The sequence below is a fragment of the Cebidichthys violaceus genome, unplaced genomic scaffold, assembly GCF_023349555.1.
Source record: "Cebidichthys violaceus isolate CVI_PGR_0920_01 unplaced genomic scaffold, fCebVio1.0.p SCAF_14, whole genome shotgun sequence".
Taxonomy (NCBI): domain Eukaryota; kingdom Metazoa; phylum Chordata; class Actinopteri; order Perciformes; family Stichaeidae; genus Cebidichthys; species Cebidichthys violaceus.
In genome coordinates this window covers 2,574,563-2,600,051 of record NW_027176307.1, presented here as the reverse complement: position 1 = coordinate 2,600,051, position 25,489 = coordinate 2,574,563, and the positions used below count along the sequence as shown (strand labels likewise).

At 35.8% G+C, this 25,489-nt stretch overlaps 3 protein-coding genes across 3 annotated transcripts in view; 2 read left to right on the top strand and 1 right to left on the bottom strand.

Annotated features, from left to right (window-relative positions):
* LOC137870963 (exostosin-1) overlaps positions 1-25,489 on the bottom strand; it is a 211,354-nt gene that overhangs the window by 81,102 nt on the left and 104,763 nt on the right. The window lies entirely within an intron of this gene.
* LOC137870964 (pteroicidin-alpha-like) lies at positions 10,045-11,717 on the top strand. The gene is made up of 4 exons (XM_068708482.1): positions 10,045-10,152; positions 10,262-10,362; positions 11,309-11,327; positions 11,417-11,717. The coding sequence occupies exons 2-4, from the start codon at positions 10,263-10,265 to the stop codon at positions 11,499-11,501; spliced, it is 204 nt and encodes a 67-aa protein (XP_068564583.1). The 5' UTR covers positions 10,045-10,152; position 10,262; the 3' UTR covers positions 11,502-11,717.
* LOC137870965 (pteroicidin-alpha-like) lies at positions 18,668-19,849 on the top strand. Its single transcript, XM_068708483.1, has 4 exons — positions 18,668-18,774; positions 18,884-18,984; positions 19,427-19,445; positions 19,537-19,849. The coding sequence occupies exons 2-4, from the start codon at positions 18,885-18,887 to the stop codon at positions 19,619-19,621; spliced, it is 204 nt and encodes a 67-aa protein (XP_068564584.1). The 5' UTR covers positions 18,668-18,774; position 18,884; the 3' UTR covers positions 19,622-19,849.

Sequence of the window (25,489 nt, the reverse complement as noted above, 5' to 3'; positions counted from 1 at the left end):
GAAAGGTCTCACCTTACACAAGGGCTCTTTAGTTCAATTAGGGCCTGCTGATTGGTTTTTATCATGGCTGAGGCTACTTGATACCTTATACCAGTGCTGCTCTGTGCAGGATTATTTTCATTTCACGTCTATTTGGTGGAATATGTAAATGGTGAGGCCTGATGTCATGTTTTATGGTACACTTTTAATTACAGCCCCAGTGATCAAAAGTGGAATGTGGAAATTCGACGAAAGTAGACAAGATCATGAAATTTTTTTTTACATATGGTGTTTTAAACATTTAATGTAGAAAAGTTATTTGCTTGAAGAGTACCAGGCTGATTAGGATGAATAGATACTGTATTTAAAGAAAACTGAGCTGCGGCAGAGACAAACACTGCAAAAACTCCAACGGAAGATGTTTTGGCCCCTGTTTGATTTACGCGTGACCCCCATAATGTGCAGGACAAAGCCATCAAAGTAATTAACAGCTAAAATGAACTGAAAACCCAATGGATTATCACTTGGACTATGGGGATGCACTAAAGTGTCACGGTTCCACCTCCGTGAGCCCTGTGTGTCAGATTTCCACGGAAGGAGTTGCAATGTCGTCAGCGGCCTCCTGCTGAGAGCACACCTGTGGAGGATCCTCATTAGTATCCTATGTAGGTTGTGAGCTGCTGCCAAAACGTCACAGTTCATTATCTGCGTAGTATGTATATATGCTAAATTCCTTGCGTAGACCATCAGTACTAGTTTTGAGTTTTGTATAATTTCAGCCTCTCTTTTGTTTGAGTTTTGAAACTTCTGTTGCTTGATGCCTCAGTTTCTTTTGTTCTGAATTTTGGAATTCCTTAGTAAAGTATTTCCACTTCCCATCGTTTGTGTCTGAGTCTGCATCTGGGTCGCTCCAACTACCACGTGTCACTAAAGTAGCATAGGTTTTAATGAAAAAGGGCCTGAAAGAACTCAGTTACAACCATTGCCCTTTTTTCTCATCTGTTCTTCTCACTGTTAGTTCCTTTAAGTGGCACGACAAGAGGAAACAGAGCATGGGGAAGTGATAAGATAATAATCAAGCTGTTAACACTGATAGGGCGAGCAGTCATTGCCTCATTCGGATTAAATATACCACACACTCATACATGTGAATGCACACACCACCTTATGGGAACAAAAAAAAAGTACTAGATATGGGGCAACAAGCCTCAATTGCTCACACTAACATCAGAGAGGATTAAAATAACCATTACTTATTTCGGTTTATCACACAGTTGTTTGCAAAGTAGCATTCTGACAATCATGGAGGATTAAATTGGGATCCACACTTCACCAAACACCCGTAATACTATTCCTCTTTATGTTGATTTCTAAGGTGTCATTACAGAATTGTGGGCTAAAGGAGAATCACATAGCATAAGTAAGCTAAAATACAACAATATCTACGGTACCCTTCAATAACTTTGCAGACAATGATCTTTTCTCCACCCAAATGCTTTTGGTGATGGAAAAAAAGAGATTATCAACCCTATCTCACTCCCAACTCATCACAAATGTTCTGTTTCTTTACTGTTATAGAGATTTAACAACAAATAGGGGGTCTTCTCTGAAACAGACTCAAGAGGATCCATGAAAAATAAACAATTGAGTAACAAAACTGACTTATAGAACACTACTAACAATGCTCCTGCGCCTCAAAACACCAAACACCAAACAGCATACCAAAATGGCTGCATTTGACAGACTGCCCTTCTTGCCACTCCAAACAGTCAGAGCAGCACTATTAAGATGGTCGTTTGCTTTGATATAATCACTCCAACATATTAAAACTGGTAACAGAATAACTCTGAAAAAGAGCATGAAATGATTCTGTACAGTTGGCACTTTGGTCTTTTTCCACCCCAACTTTAAGAGAGGAATTGTATAGTGCAGGATGTTATATATTTTAATATATTTATAATTAATTATCCATTGCTCTGAGTATGAAATCAAATGTCATATATGGCAAAATGTTTTTTTCTGAGAAAAGTGTGATATAATCATGGATGTTATAAGATAAAAAAAAAGAAAAACCTGCAACCCTAGGTTGTAATCAAGGATAGTAATTGCAAACAAATGCAAAGAATAGGGAGCAGCATGGGGTTAACGCAATTTAATAATAATTCTTTTTTGCACCAGGGGAACCTTTGCAGGCGAGTCTGGCCACGATGATTGTTTGATCTGGCCTTGATTATTATTCACTTTACAGACAAGTATTTCAACTTAATCATCATGAGTCATCTTTTCCTTCTTACCCACTGTATTTCATAACCAAGAAAGAGGAAGAAAATAGAAGCAGCATAACTTGGCAAACAATGCCTTGGAATCAATCATCATTATGACGTATACTAATTGTAGAAAGCATTAATCTCTCTGCATTTTTTTATTTCTACAATGACAGTGGCAGTAATGACAATATTTAACATTGATTATTAGCATTATAATTTACTATGATTATTTAATACAACATTTCATTGAAAACCAAGTTAAGGCCAGCACAAAGATGTGGTAACAACCAGGCAGCAATATGAGGTCCTCGCCAGGTTTACCAAACTGATCAAATAAGCTCAAACCAGTATACAAGCAGTCGGAACTGCTGTTAAGAATGTTATCTTGAAATCCGAAAATGCATGTTCCACATTATATTTCTGCGTATTCTTATAAATAAATAAAAAAGAGTGTGGGGAGGGGGGGGGGACTCACAAGTTTTCTGAGAAATGCTAAATTTACTTTGGCATGCGGAACTCAAAGTTGCTAGCAAACTTACGTTAGGTTGTCCTTTTGAATCCTGTTGTATCAATACCAAAACCAATTCATACTGCAGGATTAAGATGAAGGGTTATAATTTACATAAGTATACACACCTGAACTTGTGTCAGATGATAGTGAAACAAAAATGAAACAATAGACATAAAAAAACCTTTACAAGTTAGCGTTAAGAATACACCATAAAAGTTGGGGGAAATGCTAAGTGAGATGTTAATGCCTAAACCAATACCAATATCGATTTCCATATTGCATATTTTGTGCCTGCACCTGGCGCATTGCTATAAAAATGTCTGAGTCTACATTTGAGAAGCAAACAGTTTTCTGCATTTTTTTTTTTTTAAAGCGGAAGCCTCTAGAGCAGGGGTATTCAATTAAATTCCAAAAGGTCCAGATTGAGAAAATCTCCTCGAGCAAAGGTCCGGAACATTACAATAATATCTAACTTGTGCTATTTAGTGCCATATATATATATATTCAAGAAGCCTAGTAGTAGTAACAACGTCTCTGTGTAGTCAACAACTGTCAAATCAAATAAAAAAAGTACACATCAATTATATTTTAACAATTATTATTCTTAGTTTTCAAATTTAACTGGATGGATTATAAATAATACATAGAAATACATAAATAAATATCCTTCTCATTTCAAGTAAAATAAGGGCTGGATTAAAGAATAACTGACATAACAGAAAGATTTTGAAAAATGCGCATCTTAAAATAAAGTACTTAATTTTAGAAAAATTAATTTCACTGAATTGCCCTGCAGCTTTAAATTTAGTTCATTCAGGTGTGAAGTGATGTCAATCAAAAAAGGCACAATATTATATTTTTCTCATCTTCTAACAAGAGAAATTAGTGTGCATGGACTTTGTCTGTGGTTATTAAACCACTTTCAGCTCTATCCTCTCAGTTAACATCATTGTTGGTCAGTGAATTCATGTGTTAGGATTCTGATAATATTGGGCTCTTAGATTTATTTTCTGCATCTTCATTTCAGATGTGAGTGGGTACGTTTGCTCAAGAGAGTTATGCTTTGTCTCGTAGTGGCACTTCATATTACCGCTTTTAATAATCGTCACGGTCTCTGAACATATGAGACACACTGGTTTTAAACTGCCCATTGGAAGAATTAACCTATAAGAGTCTGTTCATTATTGGTTAAAGACTCTGGTCTCTCTGAAAAAGCTGCGCCGGTTAAAGTAGAAGCGCTCTGTCAAAATAAAATCGGTTTTAGGTCCTGCGTCCGGATACAACGGCGTCTGGGTCCGGATCCGGATCGCGGTCCGCCTATTAGTGCCCCCTGCTCTAAAGGCTGCATCAGTCTCAAAATGCAGCCATTTAGGGGGAGAGGGCCTGCAAACTTTGTAGAGGACTGGAGGGCTGGAGGCAGGACGACCATTGTCACAAGCACTGAGCTTGTAATGACGTAATGACAACCTCTAAACAATACTGTTGACAGTTCCACACTTTAGTAACTAGAGTTTACACTAGCTTAATTTCCTGCTGCTTCACAGCTCTAAATCCTGAAGGTCTCTGTAAAGCCTAAAATATTGATAAGATATGCTCAGAACTACAACTGGAAGAAGTTCACAGCCAAAACTCAGTTTGATTCAATTCAACAGTCTCTTGACAATATTAGGAGCAGACATGAGAAGATACCAAGCAAGACAACCCCTAACAACATAGCTGCTTTATGAACTTGTCCTTCTGAACCATGTGATTGAAAGAAAAAAGCCACACAGCAAGACCCTCATACCTTGTTACTGGGGAGAACGACTTTCTTAGTTATTAGGCTAATACTTGGGCCAATACAATTGTAAGCAACAGAAGACATTGACATCTGAGATATGAGATATATGATGCGACAATGCATGGCCAGATGATGAGACAATAGGTCAATGGGCATAGACATGCAAACTGCCTACATAGGAGTAAGCAGTTGTTAAGCCTCTCTTTGTGGTCATTATGTGTATCTTTGTAGTATTGTGTGTCTCTTTGTCATTGTTTAATATATATTTCTGGTCACTGTGTGTCTTTTTTGTGGTAATTTTGTGTGTCTTTGTGGTTGTTTTGTGTCTCTTTGTAGTCATTTTGTGTCTCTTTGTGGACATTTTGTGAGTGTTTGTGGTCATTACAGTATCGTTGTGGTCTTTTTGTGTCTATTTGTGTTATTTTATGTCTCTGTTGTCATTTTGTGTCCATTTGTGTGTCTTTTAAGTTGTTTTGTGTCACTTTTTAATTTGATCTGATTTTTGTATTGTTATTTCTGTCTGTGTTGTTGTCTGTTGTACCCATTTTTGTAGTCATTTTGTGTCTTGTTGTAGTCACTTTGAGTTTCTTTGTAGTTGTTAAATATATCTTTCTGGTCACTGTGTGTCTCTTTTTAGTCATTTTGAGTCCCTTTTCAGTCTTTGTGGTCATTTTGTATGTCTTTGTGGTTGTTTTGTGTAATTTTGTTGTCATTTTGTGTCTCTTTGTTGTCATTTGGTGTCTCACTGGTCATTTTGTCTTTTTTTGTCTTTTGTGTGTCTTTTAAGTTATTTTTATCTCTGGTGTTTTGCCCGCCTTTGTAGTTACTTGGTGTCACATTGTCGTCATTTTGAGTTTCTTTGTAGTTTTATAGTAACTTTATAGTAGTTTCTTGTCACTGAGTGTCTTTGTGGTCATTTTGTGTGTCTTTCAGGTTGTTTTGTGTTGTTTTGGTCTTATTTTTTGCCTGTGGATGTTTTGCCCTCTTTTGGAGTTGTTCTGCACCTCTTTATAGTTGTTTTTCATCTATTTGTTGTTGTCTCTTTGAGTGATGTAATGCAAGTGAAGACCAGGGTGGCCCCTGACACTTAAGGCCCATGGGCTTGTGCCCGATAGGCCCGTTCATGAATTCATCTATGGCACAATGATATCCTCAGAAAGTGTAAATCACACTGAATCCAAAACTATATGCGTCATGCCTGTGTGTGTAGATTTGACTGAGTATGAATTTTAACTTGTGGCCATTGGGAGCAAAGGTTTGAAAGTACCTTAACTGCCTCCAGGAGCTGTGTGTTCCAGCCACTGCTGCTGCTGCAAATGCTGATTGTATTGGTGAGCGGGTCAAATTAACGGGTCACACTACAATAACTAACATCCAATTGTTTTTTGGGCACCAGCATATACCTGTCCACTTCACTGCATGCTGTATCTTTGCCTTAAGTCTTTCACAGTTTACAAAACTTCAGATTCAGGGTGTAGAGAAATCTACTGAAGCTGAAGAAAAACAACACTTAATTAAAACTGTGTTAAACTAAAATAAATATATTAAAAACATTATTAAAATAGGAGGCCCTGTGTAGAATGATTTCAGTTTTGTGGGTAAGATAACAAATCAGCATTTTACCACTGCATTACGAAATAGATTGAGACCGCGTCTGGTTTACCTTTCTTGATTGCCAAATACTGGGAAAACGATGAATAATGTATATCAGTCATTGCTATAAAAGGAGTCATGGATGAACTGTACCAACACAGAGATTCACACTTCACTGCCAACTTAAGCTCTCTTTGACAGCATCCTCTTGACTTTTGAATCAAAACAAAGGTAAGGACTAAATATGTATTCTGCATTTACAAACAGTATGAGCAAGTTGTTACACATCTGCGGAAATTGTGTGTGTGTAGTGTGTTTTAAAGTTTGTGTGATAACATTTCTTTTTAAGGATTAAAGCTTTCGCATTAAGTTATTAACTTTGACCTCTGTGGTATGTTTTGTACTTGTTTATCAAGATGAAGTGCATCGTGCTCTTTCTTGTGTTGTCCATGGTCATTCTCATGGCTGAACCCGGAGAAGGTTTTTGGAAACACATTGGCCGTGGAGGTACAGTAATGGAATCAATGGGCCTTTTGAAGGCACATATTTTCACAAAACATCTAGAAAAACACACATGTAGCTAATAACACTGACAGACACATTTCTGGCCAAATAAATAAATACATGAATTCATTCATTCAATGAAATAATTTGCGAGAAAACAACCAGACAGAACATAGTTACGAACATAGTTGCGTTCAAGACCAGGGTCCTTTGTAATCATGTTTTTTAATTGACCGATAGGTACAATTGTGTTAAGTTTTAAGGAGTGTTGTAAAATGTTCCAAATGTGTGCAGCACAAAAACTAAAAGCAGTTTTCCAAATTTAGTTTTAGCACCCGGGACTTCAAGCATTAGCCCATCACTTGAACAAGACAAATAATAACTATAGGACCAATTCAATTAGGAAGTGATATATGATGAGAAGTTGACATTTAGGGCTTTCTAAATTTATAAAACTGTATGAAATGCCCAAGCAACCTTTTCATACAAGATGCAATGATGAGTAGAATAATTGTCACCGGTAATAAAGCTTAGGACGGAGTGATAACCAGGCTGCAACCTCTGGGTCTGATAAGTGAAGCCAATGCTGAAGTGCCTTAAACTTGCATTATTACTAATGCAATAATGCTTTCAATACAGCATGATTTTCATTTAAATTATGGTTCCATTAAAAGTAAATTAGACGTTAAAGCAAAACGGCAGTTCACATACCAATGGGTGATGTCCCAGCGACTACATCCACGTTTTATACAATCTGTGGTCTATAGATACCATCACCATAAGAGAGACAAGAACATGGCCTCAATTATCCGCTGCCTGCCGAACAAAGGAAAATTACAGATACAAATATCTTTTTCTTGTTGTCGTAGTGACAAGTTTGTCAATGTTCAAATACCAAGATACTTTTACTCTGAGACCCTGTCAATACTATATCCAGTCAGAGTTGTAATATGCAAACTACTGTCCACAATATCTCTGGCTCTAGAGAATAACAAATATGAAGTCTTGTTTGCATTCACGACTAATTTCAAATTAAAAAGAGCATCTAGAAATTTCTTAAAGGTTTGTTATATGAGTGGCTGAGTGTGCAGTGTTTGCAAAGCAATAAAGAAGTGTATCATTCGCATAGAGATGGGCATTACAATATGTTATGAAGCAGGATGACAAAGCTGCTTGTTCAGTAACAGCACATTTTAAATCTCAACTGAACGTACAATTATCTGGATACATGGTTTTAAAATAATGTGCATTACTTATGACACATGAGCACAATGAATATATAACCCTCTACTATACTGTGTGTTCATAATTCTCTTATTACTTTGTGCTACAAACACAAATGGTATTGTGATACGGTTACTGATTTTTTGTGATAAAACAAAATGAGTTAAGGTAATTCTGTTTTTCTCTTGTCTGTTTTATTTAGCACGCGGTTTTGTCGAGGGGTAAGGACCTATGCTTCTACCATTTAAATTTTTTGCAACTACTTATCTACTTGTGTTACAATAAATATTAAAGTGAAAGTAACCTTTATGTTATTGTAAATGTGATATCATAATACTAATATGACAATAACTTTTTCTCTCCTCACAATATTATGTTCTGCTGCTGAATCTTCTCTCCATCCATCAGGGTACTTGGCGGCAAGGTCGAAGATCAGCAGCAACAGCAGCAACAGCAGGAACAGCTAGACAAACGTTCATATGATGACACCCCTCAGGATGATAATCCTAGTTTTCACTAGACTAGTTTTGACTAGCTGCCTGCTCTTCAACATAAAAAAGAAAAGTATCTATCAACTGCGGCAACCATTTTTTGAAAATATACATGCTTTTGATGTCATAGATAAGTGAATTCTAAATTAATTTTGAAGAATGCCAGTTGTTCTAAATAAATTTGCATTTCAAAAACTTTTTTTCTATTGTCTCATTCAAAAATTATAAAATGTTTTTATTTATTTTTAAAGAATGCTACAGTTTAAGGAAATGATGGGAGGAAGAGGCCTTAGGTTAAATGAATTTTGTTTTGAGGTTTGAGATAAGGTCAATTATGTATCTCTACATAATTGAGTTTGTTTGCTCTTCATGTGAAAACAAACTTATCAAAGCTAGGGTAGGTAATTATATTTTGTAAAAAATGTTTTGGTTACATTTGTCGAAATTCTCTTTACATCCCAACACCAATCAATACACGTATACCAAATGCTCTGATCAAAAAGAAGAAAATAGAAATTAATGTTTTCACACCGAACGCGACGCAAATTTTCGCACCTCAAGATTACATACAAATTCAATGGACAGATGGGAATCAACATGAATAGACGCGTAATTGCGCCGGGCGCAACAGATGACGCGAATGACACAATGCGAATATTCAAAATTCGCCTCGTTGCCAAGTTGAAAAATGTAAACTTGTGCGAATATGTGAATGAGGCAAATTTCGCGTGTTGTTGTGTTGCGAAAGCCAATCAGCTATGGAGGAAAAAAATATTGGAGCCGCTTGTGTTCACCGAGTCTCTCTACTCATATCAGTAGAGAGACCAGACAAAACTATGTGTATAAATGTACATGTATAATTCATACGGTATAAACAATAATGACACTGCCGTATTTACGGCTATATGACGTTATTTTGAGTGTTGATTGAGCAGCTACAATTTTGGCAAAGCTAAACAACAATTGATCTGAGCTACATTGAGAAAACAAGTATTTTAAAAGTTATTTGCTTGTCATTTTCCGGAGAGAACTAACAAAACATTAATTCAAACTTTTTACAAATATGTACCATTATGTAGTTATTTCGGCATCCTTTTTATCCCTTTATTGCAATTAAATCCCAGCAATATTGTTTATTTTGGGTTCATACAGCTGTAGTAAACCAGCCGACGTGTGGCTTGCTAGATACAGCGAACACACCTCCATGAAATTCACTAGTACAATACAGCAATATTGAGGAAATAAATGGCTTTGTTGATAACGGTTTCCATGGAGATGAGCCACTCCTTCGCTCCGGCGCATTCTATCGCGAATGAAGCAAATGATTCGAACAAACATTAATGACTCCCGCAATCAAACTCCTGCGAGTATAACAATACGCAAAGATTTGCATTGCGTTTGGTGCCAACGCAACATAAAGCTGGAGAGAATATATAAATGTTCTTAATGTGATGATTTATAGCAGCTTCGCGTTCAAACAGAAGAACTTGTAACATTTAATGAATTGGAGAGTACCTAAACATACTAGTTGAATTTGAATATCCAGAAATACAATTTGATGTACAGCTGAAACACACAAATTATTAAAGAGGTGACCACATAATGAGAAAATATGAAAAGAGTGAGCTTCCTGTATTGCAAAACACTGCCCAAATAATGAGTAAGGGAATTTATCACTCGCTATAAAAAGAGACATGTCTCTACCAACCCACATAAATTTGCACCACCTGTGTATCTCACACTGCTCTATTAGCCTCTTTTGATAACAGCTTTTTGACTTTTACCCTCAGTCTGTGGAAAGAAGTGAGTATCTCATCTTTATTTATTTATTCTGACAATTATGTCACTCTCTGTAAAATCCATGACAAAGGCAGGCTGAACATTTGTGATTTGTTTGGTTCTTGCTTTTCAGGATGAAGTGCATCACTCTCTTTCTTGTGTTGTCGCTGGTCGTCCTCATGGCTGAACCCGGGGAGTGTTTTTTTCACCACATTTTTGGAGGACTTGTTCACCGTAAGCAATCATCATTTTAATTTTTTTTATTTTTCACATTTGTATGTCGAACTAGGAATTTCACTTAATCATCATATCAAGTTTGTCTCTTTTCGTTAAATATAGAAAATAACTTTCTATGACAGCATTGTGAATGGGAACAAAAAACATATATTAAATGCCTTATAATCTGCTATAACACTCTATAATTATAGTGATAAAAACGCATAAATGATTAAAGCTTTATAAAACAAATATTCAAAACACATTAAAAAACATTGTATAATGATGTATAAAGTCATGTTTCATAGTCCTTCATGATTACTGCATATTATAATTCACATCATCTTAATACACTTATAATCCATGATAATCACAGTAAATCAGTGGCCATTGTTTGCTTTAAGTAAAGTGAATTTTTGTTTTGTGTTCCTGCACAGATTTAATGATTCATTTTTCATTTTGCTGAAAGCAAACAATAGCCACTATGAGCAACATATAATCACAGTATAATGCATTCTAACAGTGATTATAATGGATTTAAAAATGTAATAATACACTTTGATCCATGTAAAAAAATGTTTTTATGACCATCAATAATTATAGTATTATGACACTTGACCCTATTAGTCATTATAAAATGCTTTATAATGTTATATACTGTATATTGTTACAAATCATTATTAATACTTATGAGTGCATACAACTAGAATTGTGGAGTGTTATAAGCAGATTCTAATGCATTATAAGTATGTTAATAATATATTATAGAACTATTATGTAATTTTGGCAATTTTATCAAAAGATGTCACCAATACCAAGCACCAATGTAAGAGATACACTATGTGCGAGTGTCCAATGAGTTAATGAAAGTTCATAATGCCATATTTTGTGATGAATTATTTACTAAACAGTCCTACTAAGAAAAATGTGAATAATGTTATTTTCTCTTGTCTGTTTTATTTAGTCGGCAAGTCCATCCATGGGTAAGGACTTGTATAATTTAACAACTGCTCTTGTTGCACTTTTGTACTTTCTTGAGCTGAACTCTCTCAATCCTCTCTCCACCCATCAGACTCATTACTGGGGGACGAAGTGAGGCGATGAAAGAGCAGCAAGAGCTGGAACGTGCATTTGACCGAGAGCGAGCTTTTGCCTGAGCAACTCTGAAACTTTGTCTGAAAAGCAATGCTTCTTGCGCTTCATCGTAAAAAAATATTGAATAGACTCACTGGGCTAAAATATTTTTTACATTGTTCTTTTTGATTTAAAAAAATAATGTCATTTTAATTAAATCCTCAAGCTGTAATTCGCCAAAATATTTCATACTTGTATTATTTAAATGCAAAAGTCTGAATAAATTAAAATGGAAATGATGTGAATTGTGGATTATTGCCTTAACAGTCATGACATCTCAACACAATTACCTTACAGAGATTTGGGTAGATAGGTGACAAAATAACGATAAAACCTTTATAAGGTAGCTGACATGTTGCATTTAATACATGGTGAAAAGTAATACTAAAATATAAAAAGGTATATCAAAATATGTATTAAAAAGGCATACATACAAATATAAAAGGACCATTCCCTTCTAATTAATTATGATAATATGCTAACATACACTGGCCTCAAGGCTGTCTCATTTGACGACAGTGAAACACAAGAAAATATGCTGATAGCATGGAATTCACACATTCAGCGCAGATTTACGATAAGTTAAATTGTTCCATAATTTTCTTGGGAAACAGAAAGTGCAAACATTGCTTCTTACATTGTGTGTAATGCTGTAGGAGTTGTACATCTTGTCCATTGTGTGCTTAATGTTGTATCACCATGTAAACAACTTTGAACTGCATTTTTAAGAAACTAATTGAACTTGAGCTGGAGTAGTTAGTATATTTTGTAGGTCATGTATGTCAAGGATACGAGCCTCAGCCAACAAGCAGTTGTATCAGCCATACTTGAATGTTCTTGTTAATCAGTGTGCCATGTCAGCATTGAAGATAAACGTAATTATGACAAAGCGTCAAAATTTATATCACCTTTGGATCTGTAATTTTATTCCATCCATAAAGGCAAGGTGCATAGCAACATGTTAAATATATATATTATGCACAATAGGACGTTGTAACTATCTATGAGAGCACATACAAGAAGGCTGCCATCCTTATGAAAACAACCACATCTTAGTTGAAATCACTACACACTATGAAGCATTAGTTAAGTATGAGTAAACACTTAATTCATCATTTGTAAAGCATTGTTCCAACATTAACACTCATTAGTATGCAATTCATAACAGTTATACATTTTTTATTCTTGATTAATAAGCTCATATATTATGTGTTTCGTGGTTGTGTTTTCATACTTTATAAATGATAGATTCCCCATTTTTAAATTAAGTATTATATATATTAAAAAAATAATTATTAAGGAGTTGTAGATGATTAATAACATCCTTTATAAAGTAGACGTAAATGATTAAGAACTTATTTAGATGTATATATATATATATATATATATATATATATATATATATATATATATATATATATATATATATAATGATTTAGATATGCACTGTTAGGGACTATGTTAATATATGCTTTATAAACGCGTATTAATACTGAAATTCATGATTAATTCAGGTAGTTACTAGTCGTTAGATAAGTATTTAGTGTGACATCATCTAAAGTGAGGACTATCAATGCCTTACAAAGCATTTATAAATGACATTGAAAGGCCATCAGTTCCTCAAAACACTAAAAAGGCCTGCTATTTTCTCAACAGAAAAGACAAATAGACACAACACAAAGTGATCAAGAACATATCAATATTTATTACAAGATGAAAACAATATACTCGTAAATACATACCGCTTAGCCATTCATTCATGTAAAAACCAAAACAAACAGATTCTCCTTCAGGAGAACATAAAACATTCACATTCACTCCACCCATATGAACAGATAAATGATCATCTAACATTGTCATTATCGTACAGTTCGCCAACCGTCTCCTGGATTGCTCTATTTACAACTGAGGTGACACGGTAGCGTGCGCCGCCTCAGGACCTCTAGTTAGTGACTTGCTAGCAGGAAGGCTAGCGAGATACTCATCCTCCATAACGTAAATGTGCCAGCAAACTAAGAAACACACTGACAGACATTGGAGGCCTGTCAGCAGTCTTTCTTTCGGGCCCGGGTCCGAGTGCCTTTTCAACTTAGGTTGGAGTTTTCCATAGCATATCAGTTCCTGAGTGAAACGTTTGTCTTATGTTGATGACGTGTAAAGTGGGCTTTTCCTTTGTCCCACATTGATGACGTATTGAAAGCAGGATTTCTCTCGATTTCACTTATTTTTTGCAAACAATGAGCAGATTCGGCCGGCTGCCATTGGAACATGCAACTGAAGAAAAGTGCGAACAGTGGAGATCGATGTGCTTGGTTAAAATGAGTAATTAAATAAGTAAATGTAAAGTAATATGCAAAGCTCCTGGTTAACTCCAGATGTACATTTACAAGCTGAGAGGTTTGTATTTACGAGTATATTTTTTGCATCTTACAATAAATATTGATATGTTCTTGATCACTTTGTGTTTTGTCTATTTGCCTTCTCTGTTGAAAAACTGTGGGTTTTGAGGCACTGATGGCCTTTCAATGTAATTTATAAATGCTTTGTAAGGCATAAATAGTCCTCACTTTAGATGAGGTCACACAAAATCATGAAATCATGAATTGCAGTATTAATGTGCATTTATAAAGCATATATTAACATAGTCCCTAACCATTAGTGCATATCTAAATCATTATATATATATATATATATATATATAAATATATATATATACATGAATAATGTACATCTAAATAAGCTCTTAATCATTTACTTACACTTTATAAATTGTTATTAATCATCTACAACTCCTTCATAATTTGTTTGTAATATACATAATACTTAATTTACAAATGGAGAATCCATCATTTATAAAGTATGAAAACACAATCATGAAACACATAATAGACAAGCTTATTAATCAAGAATAAAACATTTATAACTTTTGTTATGAATTGCATGCTAATGAGTGTTAATGTAGGAACAATGCTTTATAAATGATGAATTAAGTGTTTACTCATACTTAACTAATGCTTCATAGCGTGTAGTTATTACAAAGTGTTACCGGGAAATCTACTGAAGCTGGAGAAAAAGAACACTTAAAGCTGTGTTAAACTAAAATAAAAATATCCAAAAAATTATTAAAATAGGAGGCCCTGTGTGGAATGAGTTCAGTTTTGTGGGTAAGATAACAAATCAGCATTTTACCACTGCATTACAAAATAGATTGAGACCGCGTCTGGTTTACCTTTCTTGATTTTGTCAAATACTGGGCAAACAATGAATAATGTAAATCAGCCATTGCTATAAAATGAGTCATGGATGAACTGTACCAACACAGAGATTCACACCTTGCTGCCAACTTTGACAGCATCCACTTGACTTTTGAATCAAAACAAAGGTAAGGACTAAATATGTATTCCGCATTTACAGACAGTATGAGCAAGACAGTTGTTACACATCTGCGGAAGTTGTGTGTGTGTAGTGTGTTAAAGCTTATGGTTTTTAAGGATTAAAGCTTTCGTTTTAAGTTATTAACTTTGGCCTCTGTGGTATGTTTTGTACTTGTTTATCAAGATGAAGTGCATTGTGCTCTTTCTTGTGTTGTCCATGGTCATTCTCATAGCTGAACCCGGAAAAGGTTTTTGGAGACACTTTGGCCGTGGAGGTACAGTAATGGAATCAATGGGCCTTTTTAAGGCACATATTTTCACACAACATATCTAGAAAAACACACATGTAGCGAATAACACTGACAGAGACATTACTGGCCAAATAAATAAATACATGAATTCATTCATTCAACGAAATAATTTGCGAGAAAACAACCAGACAGAACATAGTTATGAACATAGTTGCGTTCAAGAGCAGGGTCCTTTGTAATCATGGTTTTTAATTGACCTATAGGTACAATTGTGTTAAGTTTTAAGGAGTGTTATAAAATGTTCCAAATGTGTGCAGCACAAAAACTAAAAGCAGTTTTCCAAATTTAGTTTTAGCACCCGGGACTTCAAGCATTAGCCCATCACTTGAACAAGACAAATAATAACTATAGGACCAATTCAATTAGGAAGTGATATATGATGAGAAGTTGACATTTAGGGCTTTCTAAATTTATAAAACTGTATGAAATGCCCAAGCAACCTTTTCATACAAGATGCAATGATGAGTAGAATAATTGTCACCGGTAATAAAGCTTAGGACGGAGTGATAACCAGGCTGCAACCTCTGGGTCTGATAAGTGAAGCCAATGCTGAAGTGCCTTAAACTTGCATTATTACTAATGCAATAATGCTTTCAATACAGCATGATTTTCATTTAAATTATGGTTCCATTAAAAGTAAATTAGACGTTAAAGCAAAACGGCAGTTCACATACCAATGGGTGATGTCCCAGCGATTACATCAACGTTTTATACAATCTGTGGTCTATAGATACCATCACCATAAGAGAGACAAGAACATGGCCTCAATTATCCGCCGCCTGCTGAACAAAGGAAAATGTTGTTGTTGTCATAGTGACAAGTTTGCTAATGTGAAAAAGAAATGTAAATGTTCAAATACCAAGATATTTTTACTCTGAGACCCTGTCAATACTATATCCAATCAGAGTTGTAATATGCAAACTACTGTCCACAATATCTCTGGCTCTAGAGAATATCAAATATGAAGTATTGTTTGCATTCACGACTAATTTCAAATTAAAAAGAGCATCTTGAAATTTCTCAAAGATTTGTTCAGTGGCGGGCCGTGCATTTTAAACCTGGGCCTTCTGTGCCGTCCTACTACACTTGAGCCATCTCCTAATAAGCTCATTATGACGCCACAGCTATGGTTATTTGTTTCTAGGGGTGTAACAATAGTACACATATTCGTATTAAACCGTTCGGTATGAACAGGACAATAAGATTGAATAATACTAGTGCATTTGGAAAATGCAGAAGCTTAAATTGTGGGAAATATGTTTTCGGTGGACTGCGCTCATGTAACAGACAACAGGCTTTGTGACCTCTGAACCCGGAACAATAACAAAAAACAGCTGAGGCTGTGGCACCGCATGTGTATTCAGGGGGGCTAAGTTAGCGGGGAAACAACAGCCTGAACGGATTCAATTGTCTGGACATAACCCTGCGCATGACGGGACGCTTCGTAATTAACGGACAATGTATATAGTCCAAATCAATGTAATTAACACAATGACAAGAAAAACTCACAAGAACCAGTCACATATATTTATATGACAATAAAGCAACAAATCAATCCAGCAACACTGCAGCGCTAGAGCACGAGCCATTCATATTATTCATAAAAACGACACGATAGACAAATGAACACAGTAGAAACTCTACTGCAGATGTAAAGATGCAAAATCAGTTAACTTACCACAGCTGCTCTTCACTTAAAAAGTCCACTCAGGTCTCTCCAAAAGTTTTCGAAAGCACGTAGCTTGTGCGTGTCCTGTCCTGTAGCTGCCTTGGTTAGCGTAGCATAGCCCAAACACCAAGAGCTCAGTTGCAAATGAAACTCATTCTTAGCCATAAAATGTGCAATGCTTCCCCACCGCTGTCAGCCAGGAATACCGTTCGTACAAATCCTTTTCCATGCTGGGTCAGGGCTGCTAGCTGTGGGCTTAACCGACCGTTTCATACGATGTCCTGCTTTTCTGGAAATGTCCTTCTCCAGAAATCCGTTTAAAAATGCTAAAAATGTCATGTCAATGTCATAACTTCTTACATATGTTTCAACTTGAACTCTTACTAAACACTAAGATCTGCTAGCTAACTTTCTGTTTGACAAAAGTCACGCTGGCTCACTGACCAATCATGGCGCACCTTAATGCTGACGTACTTAGCAGGCTACCTCGGTACCGCTGGCACGTCAAAGAATACGCCCAACATGTCAAACTAAAGATCTGATTGGTTGAAGACGATGACAATCAACAATATTGTCCCCATATACTTTAAACTGCAAAGTCTACCTAGAGGACCTCGGGCCTCTCTCCTTACCTAGAGACATAGAGGCTGAATCTGATTGGATAAAAGCTCTCCTTAAAGCAAGCTGCTCTGGAAGCAGAGCAACTGAGGAAGACAGGAGCAATGAGAAAATAAGATAATGGGAAGCTATAATACTTGTAGTGTATTTGAGAAAAATTATTAAATTATAAAATAGCTATAACTTTGTGATTCTGTTTAGGCCAGCAGAGAAGGCTTAGCTTGCCCTGATGGCCTACCACTGGGTTTGTTATATGATTTCAGTGGCTGAGTGTGCAGTGTTTGCAAGGCAAAAAAGAAGTGTATCATTTGCATAGAGATGGGCATTACAATTTGTTATGAAGCAGGATGACAAAGCTGCTTGTTCAGTAACAGCACATTTTAAATCTCAATTGAATGTACAATTATCTGGATACATGGTTTTAAATTAATGTGCATTACTTATGACACATGAGCACAATGAATGTCTATAACCCTCTACTATACCGTGTGTTCATAATGAATTTATTACTTTGAGCTACAAACACAAATGTTATTGTGATACAGTTACTGTTTTTTTGTGATACAAAAAAAAGAGTTAAGGTAATTGTGTTTTTCTCTTGTCTGTTTTATTTAGTTGTACACCATGCCTATGGGTAAAGACCTATGCTTCTACCATTGTTATTTTTGCAACAATTTTTTTTGGGTTCATACAGCTGTAGTAAACCAGCCGACGGGTGACTTGCTAGATACAGTGAACACACCTCCATGAAATTCACAGTGTGCCTCCATATGATGTTATGATCCCAGACAAGACAGCGTTTAGTTTCCTGGGATATTTGGGACTTCCACAACATGTACAATACAGCAATAGTGCTTACTTGTTCCATGGTTGATGGTGGAAATAAATGGCTTTGTTGATAACGGTTTCCATGAAGATAAGCCACTCCTTCGCTCCGGCTCGTCTATCGCGAATGAAGCAAATGATTCGCATCACGTGTTAATGCAACATAAAGCTGGAGAGAATATATAAATGTTCTTAATGTGATGATTTATAGCAGCTTTGCCTTCAAACAGAAGAACTTGAAATATTTAATGAATTGGAGATTACGTCAACATACTAGTTGAATTTGAATATCCAAAAATACAATTTAAGATGTACAGCTGAGCTTCTTGTATTGCAAAACACTGCACAAATAATGAGTAAGGGAATTTATCGCTCGCTATAAAAAGAGACATGTATCTACCAATCCACATAGATTTGCACCACCTGTGTATCTCACACTGCTCTATTAGCCTCTTTTGATAACAGCTTTTTGACTTTTACCCTCAGTCTGTGGAAAGAAGTGAGTATCTCATCTTTATTTATTTATTCTGACAATTATGTCACTCTCTGTAAAATCCATGACAAAGGCAGGCTGAACATTTGTGATTTGTTTGGTTCTTGCTTTTCAGGATGAAGTGCATCACTCTCTTTCTTGTGTTGTCGCTGGTCGTCCTCATGGCTGAACCCGGGGAGTGTTTTTTTCACCACATTTTTGGAGGACTTGTTCAACGTAAGCAATCATCATTTTTATTTTTTTTATTTTTCATATTTGTATGTCGTACTAGGAATTTCACTTAATCATCATATCAAGTTTGGCTCTTTTCGTTAAATATAGAAAATAACTTTCTATGACGGCCATGTGAATGGGAACAAAAACATGCTTTATAATGTTGTATATATTGTTACAAATCATTATTAATACTTAGGAGTGCTTATAACAAAAATTATGGAGTGTTATAAGCAGATTATAATGCATAATAAGTATCTTAATAATATATTATATAGCTCTTATGTAATTTTGGCAATTTTATCAAAAGATGTCACCACTATGTGCGAGTGTCCAATGAGTTAATGAAAGTTCATAATGCCATATTTTGTGATGAATTATTTACTAAACAGTCCTACTAAGAAAAATGTGAATAATGTTATTTTCTCTTGTCTGTTTTATTTAGTCGGCAAGTCCATCCATGGGTAAGGACTTGTATAATTTAACAACTGCTCTTGTTGCATTAGTTGTTACTTTGTTGAGCTGAACTCTCTCAATTCTCTCTCCACCCATCAGACTCATTCAGAGGAGACGACATGGGGCGATGGAAGAGCAGCAAGAGCTGGAACGTGCGTTTGACCGAGAGCGAGCTTTTGCCTGAGTCTATGACGGTTCAGCTGAAAGAGCAACTCTAAAACTTTGTCTGAAAAGCAATGCTTATTGCTCTTCATCGTAAAAAAAATATTGAATAGACTCACTGGGCTAAAATATGTTTTACTTTGTTCTTTTTGATTTAAAAAAAATAATGTCATTTTTATGAAATCCTCAAGCTGTAATTCGCCAAAATATTTCATACTGCAAAAATCTGAATAAATTAAAATGGAAATTATGTGAATTGTGAATTATTGCCTTAACAGTCATGCCATCTCAACACAATTACCTTACAGAGATTTGGGTAGATAGGTGACAAAATAACAATAAAACCTTTATAAGGTAGCTGACATGTTGCATTTAATACATGGTGAAAAGTAATACTAAAATATGAAAAGTATATCAAAATATGTATTAAAAAGGCATACATACAAATATACAAGGACCATTCCCTTCTAATTAATTATGATAATATGCTAACATACACTGGCCTCAAGGCTGTCTCATTTGACGACAGTGAAACACAAGAAAATATGCTGATAGCATGGAATTCACACATTCAGCGCAGATTTACGATAAGTTAAATTGTTCCATAATTTTCTTGGGAAACAGAAAGTGCAAACATTGCTTCTTACATTGTGTGTAATGCTGTAGGAGTTGTACATCTTGTCCATTGTGTGCTTAATGTTGTATCACCATGTAAACAACTTTGAACTGCATTTTTAAGAAACTACAAATTGAACTTGAGCTGGAGTAGTTAGTATATTTTGTAGGTCATGTATGTCAAGGATACGAGCCTCAGCCAACAAGCAGTTGTATCAGCCATACTTGAATGTTCTTGTTAATCAGTGTGCCATGTCAGCATTGAAGATAAACGCAATTATGACAATGCGTCAAAATTGATATCACCTTTGGATCTGTAATTTTATTCCATCCATAAAGGCAAGGTGCATAGCAACATGTTAAAAATATATATATATATATATATATATATATATATATATATATATATATCTCATGCATAATCAGGACGCTGTAACTATCTATGAGAGCACATAGAAGGCTGCCATCCTTATGAAAACAACCACATCTTAGTTGAAATCACTAACCCTACCAACATTCCACCAATCTTGTTCATCAGCAATACACTTAACAAAGTCTGCGAAGAAGGCAATGGGTGCAAACCAATCAGAGGCAGAGTAGGGCGGGTCTTAGCAGATTGCTTAAAAAACAGGCTGCGCAACTGCATATGGCTGTGAAAGAGGTGATTTGGCATTCGAATGAGAGGCCACTTCAACATTTCAAAAACACTCTTGTACATTCGTAGCTAGAGTGCCATTAGTTAAGCTACCAAGTGCCATTGGTGGCCTAAGGTGGCTTCCTGCTGCTCTATACTAAAAGCATATTCAGTTTGTAATAATAAATCACTGAGTTTCAAATGGATTCTATCCGAAAGACACATCCAATGAGGGAAATACATATTTTCCTTGACTTGAACAAGGATGTCATGTATCTGATCAATGTAACAGGATCACCAAAGAACCAATGGTAAAACATTATAAATACACATGGCTTTGCCAAAGAGCAACAACGTTTACGGCTTTATGGGTCAGGACCAGGGACAACAGAACCACCAATGTATCGTTTTTACTTGTTCATTCGCCAATAGACAGACGCACACCAATACATTTCATGGGTCAAAACCACAAAATAAAAACAGCACATATTTCTAGCATAAGAAACTGAATATGAAGCTACAGCGAACATGAGTGCAAAGACGTATAATATGTCCAAAGCAAAGTTGTGTCCTGACATTACGCCAACACAACGAAGGTCTAAAGGCAAACAAGTCTTTGGTCCCTGCTGCTTAGATATTTTTAGTAAAGTCAGACTTAGGGAAAAGTTTGTACATTATACTCTGCACTTGACCTACCCTATTTAGGAGCATCTGGAAGCCACAGTGTTGTGGCTGCCCGGGGACTAAATCTGAGGCCAGTGCCTTGATCAAGGGCAGCGGCAGGAAAATACCTGCGAGCAAACTGCAGCACTCAGAGGAAACCCATGTGAACATCAAGTAATAAAAGCCGCAGTTCAAACTCAGGATGTCCTTGCTGTGAGGCAGCAGTGCATAACACTCCCCACCAATTCTAATTATTTAACACAATGTACAACAAATATATATATTTTTTCCTAACCCACACATGTTTTTTCAACAGAAAGAGATGATTATCTTGAAAACTGTGTATATTTCACAATCTACTGCTGTATGATCGGAAAAGAACTAAACTCCAGTGTAGCTCCGAAATCAGGATGCTTATCGTATACAGCACATAGTCATGATGACACAGCACGAGAAGGCTTAGTCTAAACAAACAAAGGCAACTCTCAAGAATGCATAGATTAACTGAGAAGAGACAGTACTGCACAGTAGAAGGCAGGAATTCCACTGTTTCCCTTATTCCCATTAAAACACAGACATTTATTAACTACCAGTTGCATATATGTGTTCAACAATGAAGTGCCGATGGTCATTTAATGCAATAAAGTCCAGACAATATATAAAGGGTGGGCCAATGAATCAAGCATGTTTTATCTTTACTTACTCAGAACTTGCACACACCACAATCAGAGAAAAGTCTAAATTGTATCAAAAATTCACTTTCTGAGAGTTATGATCTGGTTCTGTGTAAAACCCATAATCACATTTCCAGCATGCATACAAACCACTGCAACAGTTATGATACTGAGGCAAGAAAAAGGAGTTGTTGCACATGCACCAACGCTTCTGCTGGTGTTTTGGGCCTCAAACCTTTTTCTAGTCCAGTAAAAGAACAGCCCTGATTCTGCCCCCAGATCTACCCTGACTTGAGGTCAGTGATTTTGTCTTGAAGGGGCCTTTATATTAGGTGGTACTAGGGAATTTAAAGTCAAATGTTCAACCACTAGCTGACCCATTGAAAGACAAGAATTTGTATTATATAATATTATATATTTTTGTGGTGAACAGTAAGCTACATCATCTTATATCATCAAAATCCACTACCGTTTTTTTTTTTTCTTAATTAATGTAAAATTCAAAGAAAACAATAAGGTAACAAAGTAAAGTTCAGGATCCGAATAGGTTGTGTAAAGACAAAACAGCTTCTGACAAACTCTTCTTCTTTCTTACAGGTGCTAAGTACTTGCTTGTGAGCGTTTCCATTGCTTCTAACTGCTCTCAACATGGCAGCAACTGAGCTAGCGGTGCTAACAGTGCAAACGACAGCAAAAGGAAATCATAGTTATTAGAAGGAGGAACTGCAGAGTGGGCGCTACGCCTATGCGAAAAGCTCGAAAAATATCACACACGGAGGGAGAGTGACTTCATTCTCTGTTCAGGTAGACATCCCCTCGCTATATCTTTCTAGAGGCCCTTGAAAGAAGTTACATAATCCACAAATACTGCAAAGATAACTAAATAATAATTTATAAAAAAGGGAAACCATTTTTCCAACTGAAACTATGGGCCTCAATCTTTAAAGTTAACCAGTAAGATCGCAACAGTGTATGACTACGTTGTTGGAAATTAAACTTTTGGATTTTCTCCCTTGGTTTGACCGTACCCTTTTCTGGCTTGATCTAAAGTAAGTATACTGTGGGTGCAACTGAACTTACACAAAGTTCCCATGGGTGTCTCTTGCTCACTTTCGGGCGTTGTGTGTCAAACTGTTGATCAGCATCAATGTGTTGATGACTGATACATGTTCTTGCACTGTCACTGTGTCTTAACATCTGATAAGATATGCACACTTCCCACTGTGCAGCTTGTTATGTTGCAGCATTGTCAGCAAAACCACGAGAATGTTGACAATTTCCCTCAAATGGTTTCCTCAAATGCCTTAGTCATACTGGTTTCACAATATTTAGTTTATTTAAAAAAATGCTGTATTTCTTCCTTTTCTAAAAACATTGACACAACCGGCTCCTATTGCCAAAATGCTCCACTGGAAGGTTGAGGACGTCTTCTGTTCCTGCAGCATTTTAACGAACAATGTGAATGCAATTTTATGACAACTATAATTGCAGCAGTGGAACTATAAATTTCCCTTTAATGACCCCGCCTGGTGTTAATTGTGGTGTTGATGACTTATTGTGTTTATTGTGTCCATGTCTTTGTTAATGTATTTTGTTTGTCTTTGTTTATGGTAGCAAACTAGTTTCCAATTAGGGGATTAACAAATTTTGTCGTATCCTATACAATTATGAGGCATGAATTCCACTGGTGACATTTAGTCATGAAGTCCACAGTCCACACTTTAAGCCACTTTTAAGTACCACAAAGTTTTAAGTTCACATAGTCTCCCCGCTGATAGAAGATAAATCTCAATCTCAATCTCACCACTTTGTCACCACTTGAAGAACTTGCTAAATAACAAACGGAACTACGTGAAAAAAAGAGCATACAATACTGCTAAGTTCCACACATTTGTCCCACCCACCCAAAATAATTGGTACAACTGTTGAGTATAAAATTTCACATTGGCTGTAGATGCAACAACTGTCTACTTTGCTCTCTTTGACACCAGTCTTTTGACTCCATCAGTGAAAAGGTAAAACATTATTTCATTTTCATTTTACTTGACTAAATGCAGCATCATTAGGAAATGTGATGTGGATTCACACTAAGAAAGACATTAGAACTTCTTTTAACCCCAAAGAAAACATATATACAATGTATACTAAACTACTAAAGACAGAAAATTAAGAATAAGTAAACGGTTTACTGTGTTATCATGTTATAAAGTTGACACTGGATGTGTGTTTGTTTTTCAGGATGAAGTACGTTATGATCTTTCTTGTGTTGACACTGGTTGTCCTCATGGCTGAACCCGGGGAGTGTTTTTTTAGATCTTTATGGAGGGGGGCCAAAGCCGCATTCAGAGGTGCCAGGATGGGATATAGAGGTAAATCATAAGTTTACATGCATTCTATGTTGAATTCAGACATATGATTTGGTATGAATTAAGCACGAGTATCACATTCTCAATTGTTTGCATTAACTAGCTATAAAGAGCTTCACTTAGGCCTGGGTTTTACTAAATCTTTTATTTAGTCCCGACATATCAGGTGTATTAGCTGTAAGTGCTAAACCTAAGCCTAAGTGAAGAGAGCATCATTAATGTGATCGTTTGAAAAAAAATTAAAATATTAATAAATTGACCGACTATGATAACAAAATATAATGTAATTTTCATCTTTTTGTTTGTTTAGCACACAGAGACATGGTGAAGGCCCGAAGGTAAAGCACTTGAAAATATTGCAACAAATGCAGGAAAAGTGTGTGTATTGTTGTTTGTATCCTGTTATTTCTGTTGTCAGTTCATCTCAATTAATCTCATTAATTTTATAATCATTTGATCTACAAGATCTACAAAATGTTTCATATGAGAGAAACATACCCATCACTATTTCACCATATTAATGTCTTAAAAAAAATGTGTCCAACTTATTCAAAATCAATTCATATCAAATGTGTTATATAATAGAGAGTAAAGCAGACATATTTCAGAAGCTGAATTCATTAAATTTTTGTCATTATGGCTTGACAAGTGATTGTACAAGTTATAATTATTATTATCTGTAATTGCCTTCTCAAACTAGGCAAGGATTCCAGAACCAACAAAGCGGTGAAGTGGACGACAATCAAGGTCAGCCATATTGGCAGAACTGAATCAGTTGATCCTGAAAACATGGTTCGAGTTCTAGCTTTCTGCTTTGCAATGCAAGAAACAAACGGATGAGTAAACAAACCTGTAATCTTGAGTTTACATGAAGCACTTGAGATGAGAAGTGATTTTCGGTGCTGCTGCAATTGGTTTTGAATAAAAGTAAACGTGCT

Coding starts and splice junctions, on each gene's coding strand:
- LOC137870964 (XM_068708482.1), top strand. CDS start 10,263: ATGAAGTGCATCACTCTCTTTCTTGTGTTGTCGCTGGTCGTCCTCATG.
- LOC137870965 (XM_068708483.1), top strand. CDS start 18,885: ATGAAGTGCATCACTCTCTTTCTTGTGTTGTCGCTGGTCGTCCTCATG.